We start from the raw sequence: 18,426 nt of genomic DNA on the forward strand, positions 1-18,426 counted from the left end.
ACTCCAAAGCCTATTGAGCTGAATTGCTGTCTACTCTTTAGGTGGATACGTAAAGGCAGTATCCTAATCAAAATAGAACATTTTAAGGGACTGACTTGCATGAAGCACACTGGTGACTAGACTCTCAATTGAATACAATCATTTTAATAATGTTAGCATTTTGCGAAGCTAATCACTACACTTTAATGACCATAAACACACCAACATTTTGTAAAATAGTCAAATTTGAATTATAATAAAGTAGATGGTTTATAGGTAAATGAATGAACGCTTATTTATGATACTTTTCACCTTCGAAGGATTTTGTTTTCATGTTCATAATCGTGTAGCTGTAAAAGAAAAGAGAAAAGAAGTACATAAAACAGATTATTGGACTACATTTTAATTGCATGTTTAATTCAACGTGTTGATTGCCGTTTCTTTGTAATTACTTGTAAAATTTAGCAATTTTCTGAGTGAAAATTGTTTCAAAGGAAAATATACACCAAATTTTGTTTAAATTAAACATTTTCCGCCTGCTTTCCATAGGGCTAAAGATTTGAAATGCACTGTTTCAGCATTTAGCATCTGAATTGTTAGTAGTTAGTGCATAAGAAAGATTTTGTGTTGTAACTGAAGTGGCTGTTCAGGGAAGTTGCTTAGTGCCAACTCAGCAGCTTCTAATAAATTCATGCTTTGTGTATTTGCCTGTTGATTAGAGTGTAGTAATACCTTTTAGAGCTCCCTGTTTTAAGACTTTTTAATTATAGAGATTCATCTTTTTTTCATTGTAGAATTGTCATCACAAAATACAAGGGGTTGTTTGTACATTAGACTAGTTCTCCCGAGGTAATGCACACTGGCCATACGCTTTCTTAGTCTTCTCCTGAAGAGATGTGTGTGTCTTTCATTGCATTGCTCCATATCTCATTTAATTTGCCTCTGTTGCCTGTTGACAGCTCGCCCGGTATGGAGATTTACGTGTTCTCCAAACAGAGCTGAGCGGTACAGACGGCTCACTTATGAACAGCATCTTGCCATCGTGCCTGGCGGCTGTGTTGTTGAACCCACCATTGAATTTAGAGAGCTTCTTAACAACAAGAACAACATTCTTAATTGGGATGTTTTACAGCAATCTACACTTGAGAAATCCATTTGTGTTATCTGTTCGAGTCCTCCATTAGGAAAGCGTCTCTGCTGGGATTAGATATTCTGCTCTAAAACTGAAGCTGCCATATTTCTCACTGATGTTTTGTTAATGAACTCGAGCTCTCTACCGATGTCCCTGTTTATCAGAGCTGTACATTTCACATTTATGCTGACATGCTTCATCTGGCCCTCGTTCTGTCAACACTGTCTTTCTCCCACATGCTGTGAGACGCCTCGGTGACTTTGAAATAAAAAAGGAAATCTGAAAAAGAATTCTGCACTGCGTAAAAACGTTCTCATATCAGTATAACATATATAATGATAACATCAGTATTTCAGTCTTGTTTTCCAGTAAAAATGTCTAAACATTCTTTGTTTATTCATCTTTTTTATGTATCTTTTTTCTTGTAAATGACTTAGCAACTTGTGTAAGGTAAGATTTATTTTCACTGTATATATCTTGAAATAATTTAATATTTTAATATCTTTATTTAATAATTTTATTATTCTTACAGGTTATCCTAAACTACCCTCATTATGAGTAAAATGTGTGCTTATAACAAGATTATTCTTCGTATATTCGTATATTCGTAACGTATATTCGTTTTCTTGAAAATTAAGAAGTTTGGATTGGGATGGATTAAGTTAGTTTGAAAGCATTTTAATTTAAAACAGAGAACAAGTTGGATTGAAAAAGGACAATCCCATTCCACCCAGTCTGGGTAGCGTTAAGTTTCCATCCTCTTGCAGTATCTTCATCTGCCCATGTGGAATGTAGCAGCCAGATCATGTCACTAACAGTACTGTGTCAAAAATCACATACTGTTGATAGTGGACTGTGAGTAAAAACAAAATCACACGAAGATGACTGCAGCTGCTCATCATCATAGTCTAGTTGGAGACACACACTGAAATGTTTACTTTAGTACTCATTAGGTGGTCTTAATATAGTTTAACAGTTACTCCGTTCATCTCAAAGATACACATACAGTACAGTGTTCTTGGCAGCTTGCCTTTCATGTTCTGAGTCTGGGGTGATGAAAAAAAATCCGAATTGTCTGGGTGTACGCCAGAGATGCCACCCATGGAGGTGCCAGTCAATGCAAGAAAACTGGCAGTGGCATCCTGTCGCTTGCCAATCATCATCCCACCCGCTGATGACAATATTGATTATATTGTACCGCAGCTCGTGATCAACAAAAGACCAGCAGCTTTTATGTGGCATGGTGCTGAGAGGCAGTACGAGACACATAGAGAGAGTGAGTCGTGGTAAGAATCAGGATGTTTTCAAAGCCTTTCTGTGCAGAAATGCTGATCTTTGAACTGTATTTGAATATGAAAGTTGTGCAGGTTTGCATCATTTGTTTTACAGTGATGAGACAGTGGTTGTTTTGATTTTAAATTCAAAATTAAAATTTGATAATTGGAGGGACCTATGACCAAAAGGGGCATGTGTCCCTGTGTTGGTAATAGTAATTGTCTTAGGGATGACCAGGCAATATCACACCATACCTAGGCCTCTGGGTCACCAGGGCTTTGTCCAAAAACTGAGAAATTATTTGAAAAAAATACAATATAGAGAGAAGTGATGATTTGGTTGACATTTTTTTTATCCCAGGCTATAACTATATAGATATAACCGCTATAAAAACTCTAAAAGACAAATAAAGTATTATGTTAAGTTATTTTCAGATATCTTCACCTTGATTTTTGCAGTCAGCACAGATCCATCCTTTACTGCCAATGGCATCCCACTGTGTGCAGATCAGTGGTTGGTTGGTGGAAAGAATAAACATGTGATGGAGTGTGATGGAGCTGTTGAAAGAAAAATATGAATTCATAAATGTCAATTTTTCATTATTTTCAATTTATGATTTAGACAGTTATGAAAAATATGAACAATTTCTACCAAGACACAAGCACTAGTCATGAAATATGTTATTGGGTATATCTAAAGCTCACTTGAATTTGGTCACAGAGCCTTCAAAGTCTATAAAAGTCATTGACTAAAAGTAGCCCCGGTGCATTTCAAAAGTTTTGGGTATAAGAGGTTTTAATGTTTTTTAAAGAAGTATCTTATGCTCACAAAACTGCATTTATTCATCCTTGCTGATTGAAAGCATGAAAATAGGTACGTGATGGGTCCAGGTACAATGCATGTGAAAATGAGCTAGCCATTGTCCACTGTAAAAACTCATCAGTAAATGTTTAGTTTGGGCTTGTTTTTCAATGTCTATTATTTACTAAAACCTATTAATAATAGTTATGTTTATCAGTTTTGCTGTTCAATTATTGTACTATGGAGTCTGGCTGAGTAGACAAGGGCTTGTGGATAATTTTGCCCAACGTATGTACATGATGCAGAAAATCATTCTTCCCTGGGCTAATGGCTTAGGCAATAATTACAGGGCTGAATTAAACTACCGGGAGGGAATAGAGTGAGATTTACCCTCCCATTGAAGCCTTTGTGTGCTGCTTTTCAGCCAGAAGAGGATGTTTCTGTTTCTCAGAGAGATGTTTTACACACACACACACACACACATGAATGCAATTAGTCACAGATTACTAGGCAAACCGTCAGTGGCGTCTACAGAAAAAGAGCTGCCAGCCTTTATTGTTTCCTGTTTTGCAAACATGCCATTTTATAAATGAACTTTTTAAAGTGAAAAGTACTGTCATTTGCAAAATGCTGGAGTGAGAAGAGGAAGACAGAACGTGTCTGAGCACTGGGCTTTATTCCTGAGATTATAATTTGTGGCACACAGTGGCTAGGTTTTTTTTGTGCCAGTGAAAAATGAGGCGTCAGAGGACATGTGGATGCGAGATGAAGAGCCAAGGAAAAAAGAAAAGATGTTGAGCATGTGAGAGAGAGAGAAACTGGGAGCGTGTGATTATTTATCATGTGCTCTAGTATGGGATGGCAGGAAGGTGGGTCAGGAAGCCTGCAAAGGGACATCCTTCTCAGGCAAAGCAGATCAGACACATCATCCGCTACTGACATCCCAGCAATGACTCAAACAAGCCTAACAAAGACACTATGCAGCTAGAAAGAGAAAGAGAGTGAAACAGAGAAACAGATGAAGGTTTGAGGAGGAGGATTGCAAACAAAAAAATAGAGACTGCTGCTGTTGCATACACACAATTTAAACTGTGCTGCTTTGTTCCAAAGGTTAGTAAGTTGCCTACAGATTCAGCATTTTAAGACATCATTTGTGCGCTTCCAATGCTGTTCCAAAAGTAAGCAACTTAATTATGCTGCCTAAGATAGCCACATTTTAAAGCAGCATAATAATGTATGTGTCCTTCAAAACAAAGTAATCGCAGAATGCGGACAAGACAAGCTCAGTAAAAAAAAATAATACAGTAATCTATTGAGGAAAATAAAATAAATTATAAATAAATGTGACTATGATCTATAAGTATCATTCAATTATAGCACTATACATGCCGATTCTGATATTTAAACTATTGATAGGCCTACTTACATTTTTTTATAAATTCCATTAAAATATATTAACAACAAACTGTTTTTATATATATATCTATATATAACTGTATTGACATCATTTGTAAGTCAAGTTTTGTTGCATAAAAAGTTTCTTATGTAAGACGTTCCACATTGGTCACTCATAAAACTTATATGACAGTTAGGATGCTGCCTTAGAAGACATATGTTGGCAGTAGGCAGCAAGGCAGCTTACTATATTTTGGAGTATAAGACTGTGTGTGTGTATGGTCCTGGTAAACCCAACATTATGGGGACAAAATGTCCCCACAATGATGGGAATATTCAGAGTCCTTGTGGGGACATTTTTAGTCCCCATGAGGAAAACAGCTTATAAACCATACCAAGTGATTTTTTTTGAAAATGTAAAAATGCAGAAAGTTTTCTGTGAGGGTTGTGTTTAGGAGTAGGTTAGGGGGTTGAATATACAAAATCCCCCAAATCTATGGGAAGTTCCCATTGGAAACCCAACATGTGTCTGCGTGTAGTCATTCCAGCATCTAAAAATGACAGATGCCATAATGAGAATTCATAACAGATTGTTCAAACAATGCTTGATTTTTGTCTTTTTCAATGAAACTCAGTGTTTGTTTCAGTCCTGGGCGTATTGGCTGTCAGACTAGATAGACGATTGAAGAAATATATTCTCTGTGGAAAAATTCTGACAAAACTGTATTTTCATAAAAACACAATCTACATCAGCCATGTGTTTTTAGCCTTTAGGTGTCTCTCTTTCATTGATTTGACATCAGTATGTATAATGCCTCTGTCCTATTTAATCTGTTAAATGTATTCATGGGGTATTCACCAGGCAATTTGTACTTTTGTGTTGCTAACCATTTGAATTAGTAGTGTCATTATCATATAGTGGGATCATAACAACAGTGGTGTGAGTTTGCAGCACTCCTCACAGCCAGCTCATGTTAAGTGCTTTTGCTATGCGTTCTGCATGCCTTCTCTTTCTCCCTTCATTCTCAATGCATTGCACGAGTTGCCACTTGTGTCTGTGTGAAAGTTAAATGATCCAGAGCTCAAGGTGAACCCCAAAACAGTTTTTTTATTGGTAAGAGGGCTCTAAAGATGCAAGACTTAGAACGTAGCCTGTAACCTTTTTAAAATAAGGTTTTATTGTCCTTAGCTTTTTCCCCCCAGGATGCTTTGGCATAGCCTTCACGGTAGCCTCTCAATTTAACAGCAGTTGGCAGCCACTATCTAGCGCTCCTTATATGTACTACACAGGAGACTTGATTTCAGTTAACTTTAATAAACATAAAATACAAATACACACAAATATTGGGTGAAATATAAAAAAATAAAAATAAAAGTTTGGTGTCAGTAAATATTTTTATTAATACATTTATTCAGCAAGAATGCATACATCAAAAGTGACAGGGACATTAAATGTTACAAAATATTTATATTTCAAATAAATGCTGTTCTGTTCTATTTCTCTTGGAGTAATTGCTGTTGAAAATTCAGCTGTGTCATCACAGAAATGAATTACATTTTAAAATATATTTCAAAATATAAATTAAGTTATTTCAAATTCTAAAAATATTTCACAATATTAATGTTTTCAGTGTTTAATCTAGTAAATGCATAAGGGACTCAAAAATATATAAAATCGTAACTTCCCCAAACTTTTAAACAATGGTGTACATAGTAGGCACTTCTCTCATCTTGGATACGTTTTTTCACAGTTTTACCATTGCACTACTGCGAAGGATACATGGCATGCTGCCTTTAGTATCTGACCCAAATTGGGCTTTTTGAAAGTAGCATAAAGTTGCTGGCCAACTTTTCAAACGGCTTTCACATCCAAAGTGCACCCCTGTCTGATGCCTTAAAATACTATAGGTAGACAACTTAGTAGGTTTTGGATCAGAGCTAAATGATGCATCTATATTCTCTATTTCCTGTCACCTAGATGTTTGTCTCTCTCTTGTTTACTCCTCTCACTCTTTAATGAATAGATTTGCTGGTGTGGTTGGACGGTTGGTTGCCTGGGAGATTGAAGCGATGGCAGTTTTGAAGTGCTGGTGTGTGATCATCTCCTCCTCTGCCTTTTTTAGCTTGACTGTTGAATTGTATACATAGAGCAGCTTATTTCTCTTGTCTCCTCCTACCCTATTCAATCACACACCTCTACCCTGGGCTACCCAAAGAAGAGGCCGGGTTAATTCAGGACTTTATCTGACCTCCAGATCTTTTATAATTCAATGATGCAATTCAATTTATTCTCCCTCGCACGGATGTCTCAATGAATCTCTCAGAATCAGTTTAGCAGCTACCGTTATTTTGGTTCATCGAGGATTGATCAAGGTTTTGACAAATTCGACCTCTCAGGGATTTTTATCAGGAAAATATGAGATTAAGGATATCTTTTTAATAGTTTCAGACACAATATTCTCATGCCAGTGTCTACTCTATCACCACCTACACGTATAAAAATGGATTGTTACAATGACATTTATTCATTCACTCCACAATGCATTCCTTTTAACAATTCTTTAATAGATAGCCACTCAAAAGGTTTCACAGCTGTTAAAAATCTAGTCTTGGCAATCTTTGTGCCTCAAATAAACATTGAGTTTAAAGACCCATCGAGTTTAAAACCCACAGTAACCTGGAGAAATAATGTGAAGTGCATTATAGCTGTCGATCAGTCCTGGTAAGGATAGTATCTTCTAGTTCAATACTACAATCTCAACATTATTTACATAGAAAAGAGATACATAGGGGGGGGGGTTGTAAATTGAAGGATGGTGTGAAGGGAGTGGATTAATAGAGAGGGAAATTCTCGTTATGGAGGGCAGTTTGAAGACTGACACGCCACATAATACAAATCATTGAGGACAAGCAAAGCAATAAGACCTCCTTGGGTGAGCTGTGACAAGCTGGTCTCAGCAGCCGGTCTGGTCTGGGATGTCACAGTGAGATTTGGCCAGCCAGAGTACATAGATGAGAGGGAGAAGCGACTTTTAGGAATGAACCAGACCATTTTAAAGAGCTGGCCAAAGGCTCTTAACCTATAAAGAAGCATTTCCAGCTGAAATCAAATATTCGACAGGCTTGTCCATTCTGTTCCAGTGGCCTGTGGAGGGATGAGGGGTTCAGAATGAAAAAGAAAAGAAAGGTGCTTTGTTGGTACATCCTATTCCCTGCAGTCTACCCTACTTTCAGTCTCCATGGGCAGCCCGTATGAGCACGGATGCTGTGATGTTGACTGGAAGCCATTGCCACCTTCCTTTTAGTGCTGTCTGTTGGCATTTGAAGTTCCTACCACTTTGTTGATTCAATAAGCCATCACATAAACCGTAAGTGTGGAGTCCGTTCTAAAGGTAGACTGGCATTCAGGCCTGCTTGCTGTTGAATGGACATCATTTTCCCTCTGGAGACGCATCAGGGGAGAATCCTTTCTTTTTTTCTTTCTTTCTCATCATCTGCATTCACAAATTCAAGTATACACTTTTTTTTTGAAAACTGAAAAGACCAATATACTATATCTGGTACAGTATAACCGAGAAGACCAATTTTGTATCTCTACCAACAGCTGAAGGCTGAGCAACATCTTGCATTTTTGGTTTATTGATTGTCTCCTTTATTTAATGCTGTGGTGAATACCTCTTTTATGTCCACTCTAAGGATATTAATGTATATATTATTTAATTTAATGTTCCATCCTTCCATTCTCCATACTGCTTATCCTCTCACGGGTTAGGGTTGTTTCTTGGTGTCACTCACTGATTATAATTGACCCTTTATTACCCAGATTATTATTGCAAAAGCAAGAGTGTCTCTCTCTGAATCATGTTCATGATCTCTTCCCTCTTTCCCTTGGGATTGCAAATTGCATACTGTACGTAATAAGGCACCAGGGTGACATGTGAATGTTTCTTTCATCAATTTGTGAAGCGTTTATTTTATGTGTATTTTATGTGCTTGGACGTCTATGTGTATGACAGCTCATTCGATGTATTCAACTTTAAAGCACGGTCCTCACTTTGTTCAAAGAAGTAGACGTTGGATCCTGACGAGAATCAATGATATTTGCAGAGCTGAGACATTTTGTCTCCTGCTGTTTTGATCTCCATCTCTGAAGGAGGAATGTTTTTTCAAACTAATCCCTAATTACAGCTTAAAGTGTGCTGTTTCCTAACTACTACTCAATAGGCAAATCCGGCCTCCAAGAATTGTGCGAGGAGGGGAAAGTGGACAGACTCCCGGATATCAAAGGGCTGTCATGGGTATGACATGAACTTTGCAGTAGGGTTAACACAAACGCCAGTCATACACAGAGAACAATCTCCATTTGCTGTAACAAATTTGTCAGCCGTTTCCCCACAAACAAATCTGATTTAATTAGCCGATTTTGTGTTTATTGACTGGCTTGGGTTAAAGCTAAACTAGCAGGCAATCATCTTTCCACAATATGAAGCATTTAGGTTGTTCGATGTTAACTCAATTTTGACAGAGAGATTAGGGAATGCAATTATTGTCAGAGAGAGAATACAGCTCTGTATCTGAATGACTGTGACGTATGACTTTGTGTTAAAAGGCATAAGACTGATGTAAACACATGCCTGAGCTAATCATACATACTCACTGTCTATGGCTTCTCTGCTGTCTTTTTGCACAGTAACACACTCAAGAGGAATTTTAAAGCAGTGGTGAGGAGAAAGACTTAAAATAGCCTTAAATGGTAATTGAGGTTGTGAATGTGTTGTGAAAAAAGCTGAGGACAGTTATTTCGCTCAAACCATCAGTCTGACAGAAATAAAAATGTATAGTGAGCAGCCCACATCCTGCAGGCCACTCTTCCCTCTCTAAATTATAGGTGTTAGGTGCACATTTAGAAAGTGCAGATGGGCCAGGCAGTGGCTGAGCTTTTCTAATGCAGTTATACACCGGCAAACATGAATTAGTATGTCAGCTCTTCCATCTTTTTTTGCTCTCCACCACAGTGCATACTCATTTCAGACTTGTTACTGAGTTACACCAAATTGCTGTTTTGCTACCTTTGTATGAATGTCAATATTCAGGTTTCTTTGAACTTCTCCAGACTCCTCTATCTTGACGTGGCAGTGAAAATGAAGACGGCCTGTTGAACCACCACGCATCGGTCATGCTCACCCTTGGTGTAATGCTTTCCCAGGCCGAGTCATGGAGTGAGTTCATGTGCACTTTATGACGAGCATTACACCAAGACTGTGCATGATGGATGTGCGGTGGCTGCACAGTTGAAAATTTAAACTAAATGTTTATCCTCAGACCCAGACAGGAACTCATAGAACTCAAATGTTGAAACTTTCAGTGGGTATTTATTAATATCAAAGGGATGGTTCACAAAATTAAAATTGTCGTTATTTATTCACCCTCGTGCTGTTCCAGACCTGTACGACTAGATTTCTTCTGTGGAACACAAAAGAAGATACTTTGTAACACTTTGTCTCAGTGTTTTGTTTTTTGGGGGGGGGGGGGGGGGGTTGCATTGTCTGGACAAAAATATTTGAAACATTCTTCAAAAAATCTTTGTCTGTGTTCCACAGAAGAAATACAGACATGCCGGTTTATAAAAAAAAGTGATGGTGATCAAATCAAGGCAAACAAATTAAACAAATTAAGGCCATAAATCAGAGCAGAAAGTCATAATCATAATGTCATGGCATTAAATGTTGCATGCATTGCAAAAAAAAAATTTATATTCCTCAGTATTCTTGGCCTATTTTCCAATACAAATATCTAAACATCTTTGAGTCAAGATACATTTACTTGAGATGCAAATGTAAAAGTCTGCCTTGAAAAATTGAACAAAATTAAGTGAGTGTAGTTTGTTTAAAACAAGAACAAATATCTGTTAATGATTTATGAAAACTTCCCTTTGAATTAAGTTGATTTTTCTGAGCCAATTGGTAGATATTTGTTCTTGTTTTAAGCATAAACTCACTTCATTTTGATCTATTTCACAGAAAAAACAGACTTCACAGACTTCATATTTTATGTAATTTTGTATCGCTAGAAAATGTTTTTTTTTTTAAGAATCTTTGGTCATTTGCACTGGGAAACAAGACAACAAAAGAAAGGAAGAACATTTTTTTTTGCAGTGTGAATTTGTAAAAAGTAATGGATATATGTTTGACGTTGTATTTTCAAACTCTGATGTGTTGTTAATACAACTCATTGGCCTGGTTTCACAGACAAGGCTTAGATGAAGCCAGGATTAGGCCTCAATTAGGACATTTAAGTAGCTTTTTTAAATTTGTCTTAGAAATTAAAAAAAAAACATTTTGGCACTGACATATTTTAAGAAATTTCAGTACAAGTTGCTTTAAAACAGCTCAAACATGCATTTTATAGGGACTAGGCTTAAACCTTGTGTGTGAAACCGGGCAATTGTGTTTCTCCCTAGACATTTACATTTAGAGAACATATTGACATATTACATTTTCTTTACTTGGTCTTCAAATTAAATGAAATGCCTTTTAAGCCTTACATTTACTTTCATAAAACTTGCAGAATCCCTGTGAATGACGACAGACTTTTAATTATTGGATTCAAATTTAAGAGTCTTTAAGAAGTAAAAGGGTCTTTATCACAATGTGTACATAAATGATTTTAGAATGTGTAGAATAGAATAGAACTCTTCAGATATCTTTTGTTGTTGACATCAAAAGTAGTGTATCTCCTCAAACGGTCACTGTGTAGAAGTGTCAAATATAAATATATATATACATTTTTTTACAGTAAACAATTGTGGTACTGTTTTGAGTCACCACTTAGCATGTCCAATGTGAAACCTGGTCCTGAAGCGAAACGACTGGAATATACAAGAGGAAAACACAAGTGTGGCTTAAGAGGAACACACACACACACACACACAGGAACGGTCACATCCCGGGAGTAGCATACAGTGATTCACAGGTCCGCCGTTATCATTTAGCATTTAGACAGGAGGAACCTAATTATCCACTTCCTACTATCTCTGCAAATGTCTCCAACCTAACTGGGTATTCTCAAAATGTCCAACAAAATTGTGTTGGAGGAACTGACCCTGAATCAGCAAGAATGAGCTTCTTCTTTTGGGTTTCTGACCTCAAGTCATGTTTAATGAAAGACTCCCTGATTACATTGTCTTAGACTGGGGTGCTGCTATCAAGAAGCCAAGCGTCCATCAGGCTATTGGCTTTTTTGGGCAGTTTGTCTATTGAACTGCTCAATGTATCTGTGAAAGTGGAGTGACTTTGATTTTTTGTCTCTATTTATTTGTCATGATAATCATGCTTTTTGCCCTACCCTGCTATTTTGTCCACTTTTCATTTTTGCCAGGTGCATCATAACACTGGCAGAAGGAAATGTAATCAACTTTTACCATCCCATAGCTAATCTGTGTGTGTCTTATGTTCAACTGATTACACCAGTGTTTTATCTGTAATTCTGTCGTGTGTCTGTCGTGTACGTGTGCAGGTTTTGAGTTACTGTATCAGCCGGAGGTGGTCCGACTCTACCTGTCTCTGCTGACAGAAAGCCAGAACTATAACACGCTAGAAGCAGCAGCCGGGGCTCTACAGAACCTCAGCGCTGGACAGTGGACAGTGAGTGTCTTCTCATAATCTTCATGTACATAACAAATTTCGACATACCAGGAATTGGAAGCTGATTCTTATTTAGATCCATTAAAAAAACAATACCCGACTGAATCATTTTCATGATATTCAGTTCCATAAGAATTCCATTAGATTCTGGTTAGTGTATTCTTATGCTTATACAGATGGAACATTATAATGAAATATAGAAATAGAATTTACAATAAAAGAATCAGAGCTGTTGTCATGATGACATCACGCATCTTATTTTCTGTAAACTGCGCATGTGAGTCTTTTGAGAGCCTTTGAAAATATAATTTATTTATTCTGATTTAAATATACCTTTTTGTGGTATACACTCCAAGGCTGGATTTCATTTTGGCGTTTTTGCCTTTTATTAGGATAGGACAGTAGCTAGACAGATAGTGAGGTGGGAGAGAGCGAGGGTGGATGGGAGTGGGAAAGGTACCGGGACTCGAACTCTGGTCGCCCAAAGCACAACGGCTACATGTCGGCGCACTTGCCCACGAGGCTATCGGCGTCCTGAAATCTGATATTGTCTCAATTTTCTCTGTTGACAACAGTCTTCTGCAAATCCATAACCCTTCATTTGGGATGTTTTGTTTCTGTCTGCTTAAAATCAACCTTGAACACATTTCCTAATCAATACCTAATTACAAGTATGACATGTCTGTAGTGTCATGTGTGGGGCTCTGTTCTCTCTTGTGGCAGAAGTCAAGAGGAAATGCCCCTAATAAACACGTCCCCCTACACCTAATGCAAGGGTAAATCCCATTAAACTGTACTGCCCTGACCCTGCTTCCTTCTCCATCTTGGACCGGAAGTGCAGCCATGCATAAGCTCACAGCTTTTCTGTGTGGTTACTCCGCTTCAAACCTGCCTCATCGCTATGCCTGGTGACACACGCATGCTTGTGAACCCAGAGTCCCAAGCGCATCACAAACCCCTGTCACATCTGTAGTCTATAAGAGGATTTGAGAGCTTTTATTTATTAATTTATTATTTTCCCTACTTTTCTTATAAATGTTTTTTTAGGCTCACTACCATCTCCTAGTGGCCATGGTGGGGTTTTGCAACAACTTGGGGCACTGGTTGAGAAATAGAGATTTCTTGTGCCACATAAAGGTTTTGTGATTCATGGGGTTGGAGTGAAAAATGCACACAAGTCTAGCAGGGACACATGGCTATTTACTTGATTGCAGTTTCCCAGAATAAAGGAGCTTTTTCTTGCGCACATACTCAAACAGGCATATTCCTGTTATGAAAGCATTGCTGAGCAGCTCGTCTGGTTTGAGCGTAAGTTGACCTGACTTAATGAAATGAGTGCTGTGGAAAAATGTCTGATCAGAATGTATGATCCTCTCATTTCTACAGTGGTCAAACTATATCCGGGCGACAGTGCGCAAGGAGAAGGGGCTGCCAATCCTCGTGGAGCTCTTGCGCTCAGACTCAGACAAGGTGGTGCGAGCTGTGGCCATCGCTCTGAGGAACCTGTCCATCGACCGACGCAACAAAGACCTGATAGGCAAGAGCAGCATTTCTTGATCATTTCTACCTATTGTGTAAAATATATATTTACATAATACTTGCCATCATGTATTTTTTCTAATTAATAAATAGTACTTTAGAAAAAAAATTCAAATCATGTACACAAATCACAGTAGCCTGATCAAAGCTGTTTTATTTTATGTGGTGCCCAGTACTTTCATGGGTCTGACATGTTGAGATCACATGACCAGCTTAATAGCACTTGATCTCTATAACCCCTCTTATATTGGGCACCTACACTACCTTTCAAATGTTTGTGGTCAGAAAGATTTTTAAATGCTTTGAGGACCAATGCTGCATTTATTTGATCAGAATAAATGCACTAAAAACAGTAATATTGTAAAATATGATCACAATTTAAAATAATTGTATATTTTTTAAGATTTTAAAAAATCTTAAAGGGGGGGGGGGTTGTAGGCTACTGTATCACGTGCCGTTTGAATTGACGCGCTACAGCGATCTGTCACATTTTATAGCGCCAAAACGTTGGAAATATTGACAGAATCTGACAGCTGAGAATTTGTTACATATCAAAAGTAACCTTCTCTGTCTAGTCTGTCGGTGTCAGTGTCCTCTTTGTCCGTGATTTTTCGCTGCGTGACAAAATGCAGTGGTCCAATCAGTAGTTAAGAGCCTGAACTTGCTTAGTAATTCGGAAATTAGTGCACATGAGTGAAAAAAAAAATACATCACAGAAGAATGTCTAATTTAGCCTGAGATTTCTTTGTTGAGCGTGAGACCGTGAGATTGAGGCTGAATGCGTGAGTGTCACGCCAGATGCGTGAGAGTTGGCAACCCTGCCTTCAGAAGTTTCTTGCTGCTCAAGAAACATTTCTTATTATCAGTATTGAAAACTGCTGTGTTATTTTTGTAGAAACTTTCAAATTTTTTTCAGGATTCTTTGATAAACCGATAATTCAAAAGAATAGCATTTTAAGTTTTAAATATATATATTTTTGTAAAAATGTAAAAGTTTTTACTGTTGCTTTCGATCAATTTAATGCATCTTTGTGGAATAAAAGTATTAATTTTTTTTTTTTTTAAATCTTACTGCCCCCAAACTTTTGAATTATTAGTGTAGCTTGAAAAATAAACGAATCATGGCTTAGTGTGAGTAGTATTTGTACAACAAAATTGGTCAAACTAAAAAAGTAATAAAAAAATAAACTGTTACTCTATGTTCTTAAATTTTTTCATTAGATTTTTACCCAAAAGGCAACTGTTAATGTTAATGAACCTGATATGTAGAAGATTATTAATACAAATCAGTGTTTACGCTGTGGCACAATTGTATTCTGCTTCTGGGTTTCTGCAACTTGTTTTGCTCTTTTCCAGAGCCGAATCTATCAATCTTTTGTACTTTCATCATCCTCAGGGAGTTACGCCATGAGGGACTTGGTCAGCAACCTGCCCAGCGGACAGCAGCGGCCAGCCAAGAACCTGGAGGAGGACACAGTGGTGGCCATCCTCAACACCATCCATGAAATCATCACTGACAGCTCTGAGAACGCCCGCTCTCTCATTACTGCGCAAGCAATCGACAAACTTGTGGCCATCAACAGGACCAGGTAAGAAGTGAATGGGGCACAGACCATGACGCAGTATCGGTTTCTTTTTTATCACATTTAAGCTATATTCACACTGTAAACTCCATTCTTGAGTTACTTTATGAAACTAGAGTGTAAAATGTTATGAAAAAGCTTTAACATTTTAATCTCTCTTTTCACTTTTTAGACCTAATTTGCATGGTACATCATTTAAACATGCTTTCTGTGTTGTAATTTATATATACCAAGCCAACTATCTATACTACATCCTCTTCAAGCAACTATGACTTCTTAAAGTCGTCATGAAACGGAAGTTGCGATTGTCCTTTTTTCCTGATTGTGATGTATATCCGAGTGAAACGGCTTCTGAAATTAGAAAAAAATGTAGGCCGTGGCTTGATTTTGTCCTTCGGGAATTGATTGGATCGTTGGAGGTTGGGCGTTGCTAACAAAATGGAGGCAGATTTGAATGCCAGTTTATATTTATATGAGCCTCCCGCGAACCAAGATGAGGTGGCTGATAGCCACGCCCTCTAGTGATAGATTTTGACCGGAAGAGAAGAGAAGTCGTTTCGAGGGGGGAGGGAAGGGTAACGTATTTGATTATTAGACATTATAAGGGGAGATGAATTTAAAAAAAAAATAATGAAGTGCACAGATAAATCATTTATAATAAACACTACAATATTACATATAAAAATACGAATGGTAAAATTTGATTTCATGACGACTTTAAGGCTCACTTAGTGCTGTGTGTACACCAACAACAGTTTTTTGATCTGTGCAAACATCTTCCATTAGATTGGGTCCTCCTCAACTCGCAGAGAAAAACAGCAACAAGAGTTGCTGCTCTTTGAAGTGACTTATTTTTATCAACACACATGTCATCTTTAATATATGCATGTGAAAAACTGAATATTAAGTGGTGTGTAGTGCTGTAGATATCAAAAGCAGCAAGAACAGAGAGTAAGCCATATGTTAAACAAACCTCCTCCTTCCTTTCCACATGTGACCACATTTAAAACCTCACATCATTTATACTGTGATTTTACCCAAAACTAAATATTGATTGTGAGAGATTAACTTTTTAAAGAGTACATGCTTGACTGAAGAGTGGATACACGGCTTCTCTCCTTCTCTTTCTGACTCTGGAGATGCGCCTTTGAAGTCGGAGTCTCCTGGTAATTAAGTGAGGATCACAGGAAAAGCTAATGAAGTGAAAAAAGAGAAATCTGTGGCCACAGGGGTTGGAGATTGGTGCCGTAGTGACTTCACGATGCTGGGAGGGGAATAGATGACTTTGAATTTGAGAGTTATTCCAATGGGCTCTGGCTTCCTCATAACTCTCTTTCCCTGCATGTTTATGCATTGCAGCCAGTCAGCAAGGGAGACCAAAGCTGCTTCCCATGTACTACAGACGGTTTGGAGCTATAAGGAGCTGAGAAATGGCCTGACCAAGGATGGCTGGAATAAAACGCACTTCCAGGTAGAGCGGAGCAAAGCCACACACAAACACTCTGATTTCTCACTTATTCTAATACCAAATGGTAAAGTATTGAAGAGTAAATCAAATCAATAAAAGTCCGGTTTGCATTTCACTCCAAAATCTAAAGAAAAAACTGTAAGAAATCAATAAAAAAGTTTTTCTGTTTGGAGTTATTTTTTTTAAATGTCAAATTTTATAAAAAGGAAAGGAATGTTGCTAATGTGCCATTATGTATACTTCATATATAATGTATTGTACAAATCTACTTAAATTCTATTGTATGAATGCACTCATTTTAATGTCTCGTATATTTTTCTCATAGAATTTTAAATAAAATGTGCTTTATTTTGTGCCTAATTGCCAGGAACAATTTTTCATAATGTACATTTTTTTATTTGGTTCTAATGATAGATTTATTTTTCTTAATGCACAACACAATTTTCTGAAAGAAGTTGAACATCACATTTCTTGACAGTTTCTACAAGATTCACTCAGAAAGTTCTATCATGGCTATCCTTTGCATCCCTTACCTTCATATTTTAGTACTTGTTACTTTTGTCCTATATTTCTGAAACATTGTCCTATTGATCCTTCTCAGCCGACAGCAACTGGCACCCCCAAAGGATCCAAGAGCTGCAAGCCTGCCTATGACGACACTACACTTCCCTTGATGGAGAAGAATCAAGGTTAGCGTAAGACCTCGAACAGAGACTTTACACACTATGGATAACAGAAAATCTGGCCGCTCAGGGAGTTCTGGAGGTTCAGGTGCACCTGAGCGAGCATCTTCTAAACTCTACTACTTTTGTGTTTTAACATGTGGCAGAATGCTTGATCTTTCACCCCCACTGCTCAGCTGGTGAGTGCAGCTGCCGCATCTCTTGTGCTTTAATCGGTCATTTGAGAAGTTGATATGATACAGAATGATTTATGAGGATCAGACAGCAAATGAATGGGCCTCAGTATAGGAGCTCATTATTCATTCACTCTCAAGTTAAATGATGGTAAATTACTGAGCACCACCCGTCCACCCGGGCACATCTCATTGAGAGAGGAGTTAGCATGACAGCTTTGGCTTTTTTTCTGATTTTATTACTGCTGTTAGCATGGATGCTCATGACAGTGATGCATTTGATCACATCCATCAGTCCCTCACCATTTCCTGCTAGCCTGAATGTGGAGAATTGAGCACAACAGTGACCGCACAGCTTTTCAGCAGCCTTTGTTCTGGAAGGATTTTCTCTATAACTAAAACCAGCCAGCTTTGAAAACGAACTTCTCATCCATGAACCATTACAAATGATGTTATCAAATCAGCAACAGCAATAAAATATAAAACTCTTAACTTAAGATCATTATTTTGGAGTATAATATACAATATTTTAGAAGTCTAATCCTAAATTATACACTACCATTCAAAACCTTAGGGTCAGTAAGAGTATCTTATGCTCACCAAAGCTGCATTTACTACAAAAATACAGTAAAAACAGTAGTAATATGATATTATTACAAATTAAAATTTCTTTTCTATTTTAATATCTTTTAATATATTATTTATTCCTCTGGTGGCAAAGCTGAATTTTTAGCAGCCATTAATCCAGTTTTCAG

The 18,426-nt window shown here is 37.5% G+C and overlaps 1 protein-coding gene across 50 annotated transcripts in view; it reads left to right on the forward strand.

The window, feature by feature from the left end:
• arvcfb (ARVCF delta catenin family member b) overlaps positions 1-18,426 on the forward strand; it is a 236,940-nt gene that overhangs the window by 212,828 nt on the left and 5,686 nt on the right. For 30 of the 50 annotated variants that reach the window (XM_077240979.1, XM_077240963.1, XM_077240966.1 and 27 more), the window contains 6 exons: positions 12,098-12,225; positions 13,612-13,762; positions 15,161-15,353; positions 16,707-16,818; positions 17,417-17,504; positions 17,645-17,677. In XM_077240979.1, coding sequence (XP_077097094.1) covers positions 12,098-12,225; positions 13,612-13,762; positions 15,161-15,353; positions 16,707-16,818; positions 17,417-17,504; positions 17,645-17,677 — 705 coding nt within the window. The remainder of the gene's footprint in view (positions 1-12,097; positions 12,226-13,611; positions 13,763-15,160; positions 15,354-16,706; positions 16,819-17,416; positions 17,505-17,644; positions 17,678-18,426) is intronic. The other 20 variants (XM_077240971.1, XM_077240970.1, XM_077240976.1 and 17 more) reach the window with 1 other exon arrangement.

The sequence above is a fragment of the Siphateles boraxobius genome, unplaced genomic scaffold (genome assembly GCF_051911475.1).
Source record: "Siphateles boraxobius isolate OS27281-9 unplaced genomic scaffold, OSU_SipBor_1 24, whole genome shotgun sequence".
Taxonomy (NCBI): Eukaryota; Metazoa; Chordata; class Actinopteri; order Cypriniformes; family Leuciscidae; genus Siphateles; species Siphateles boraxobius.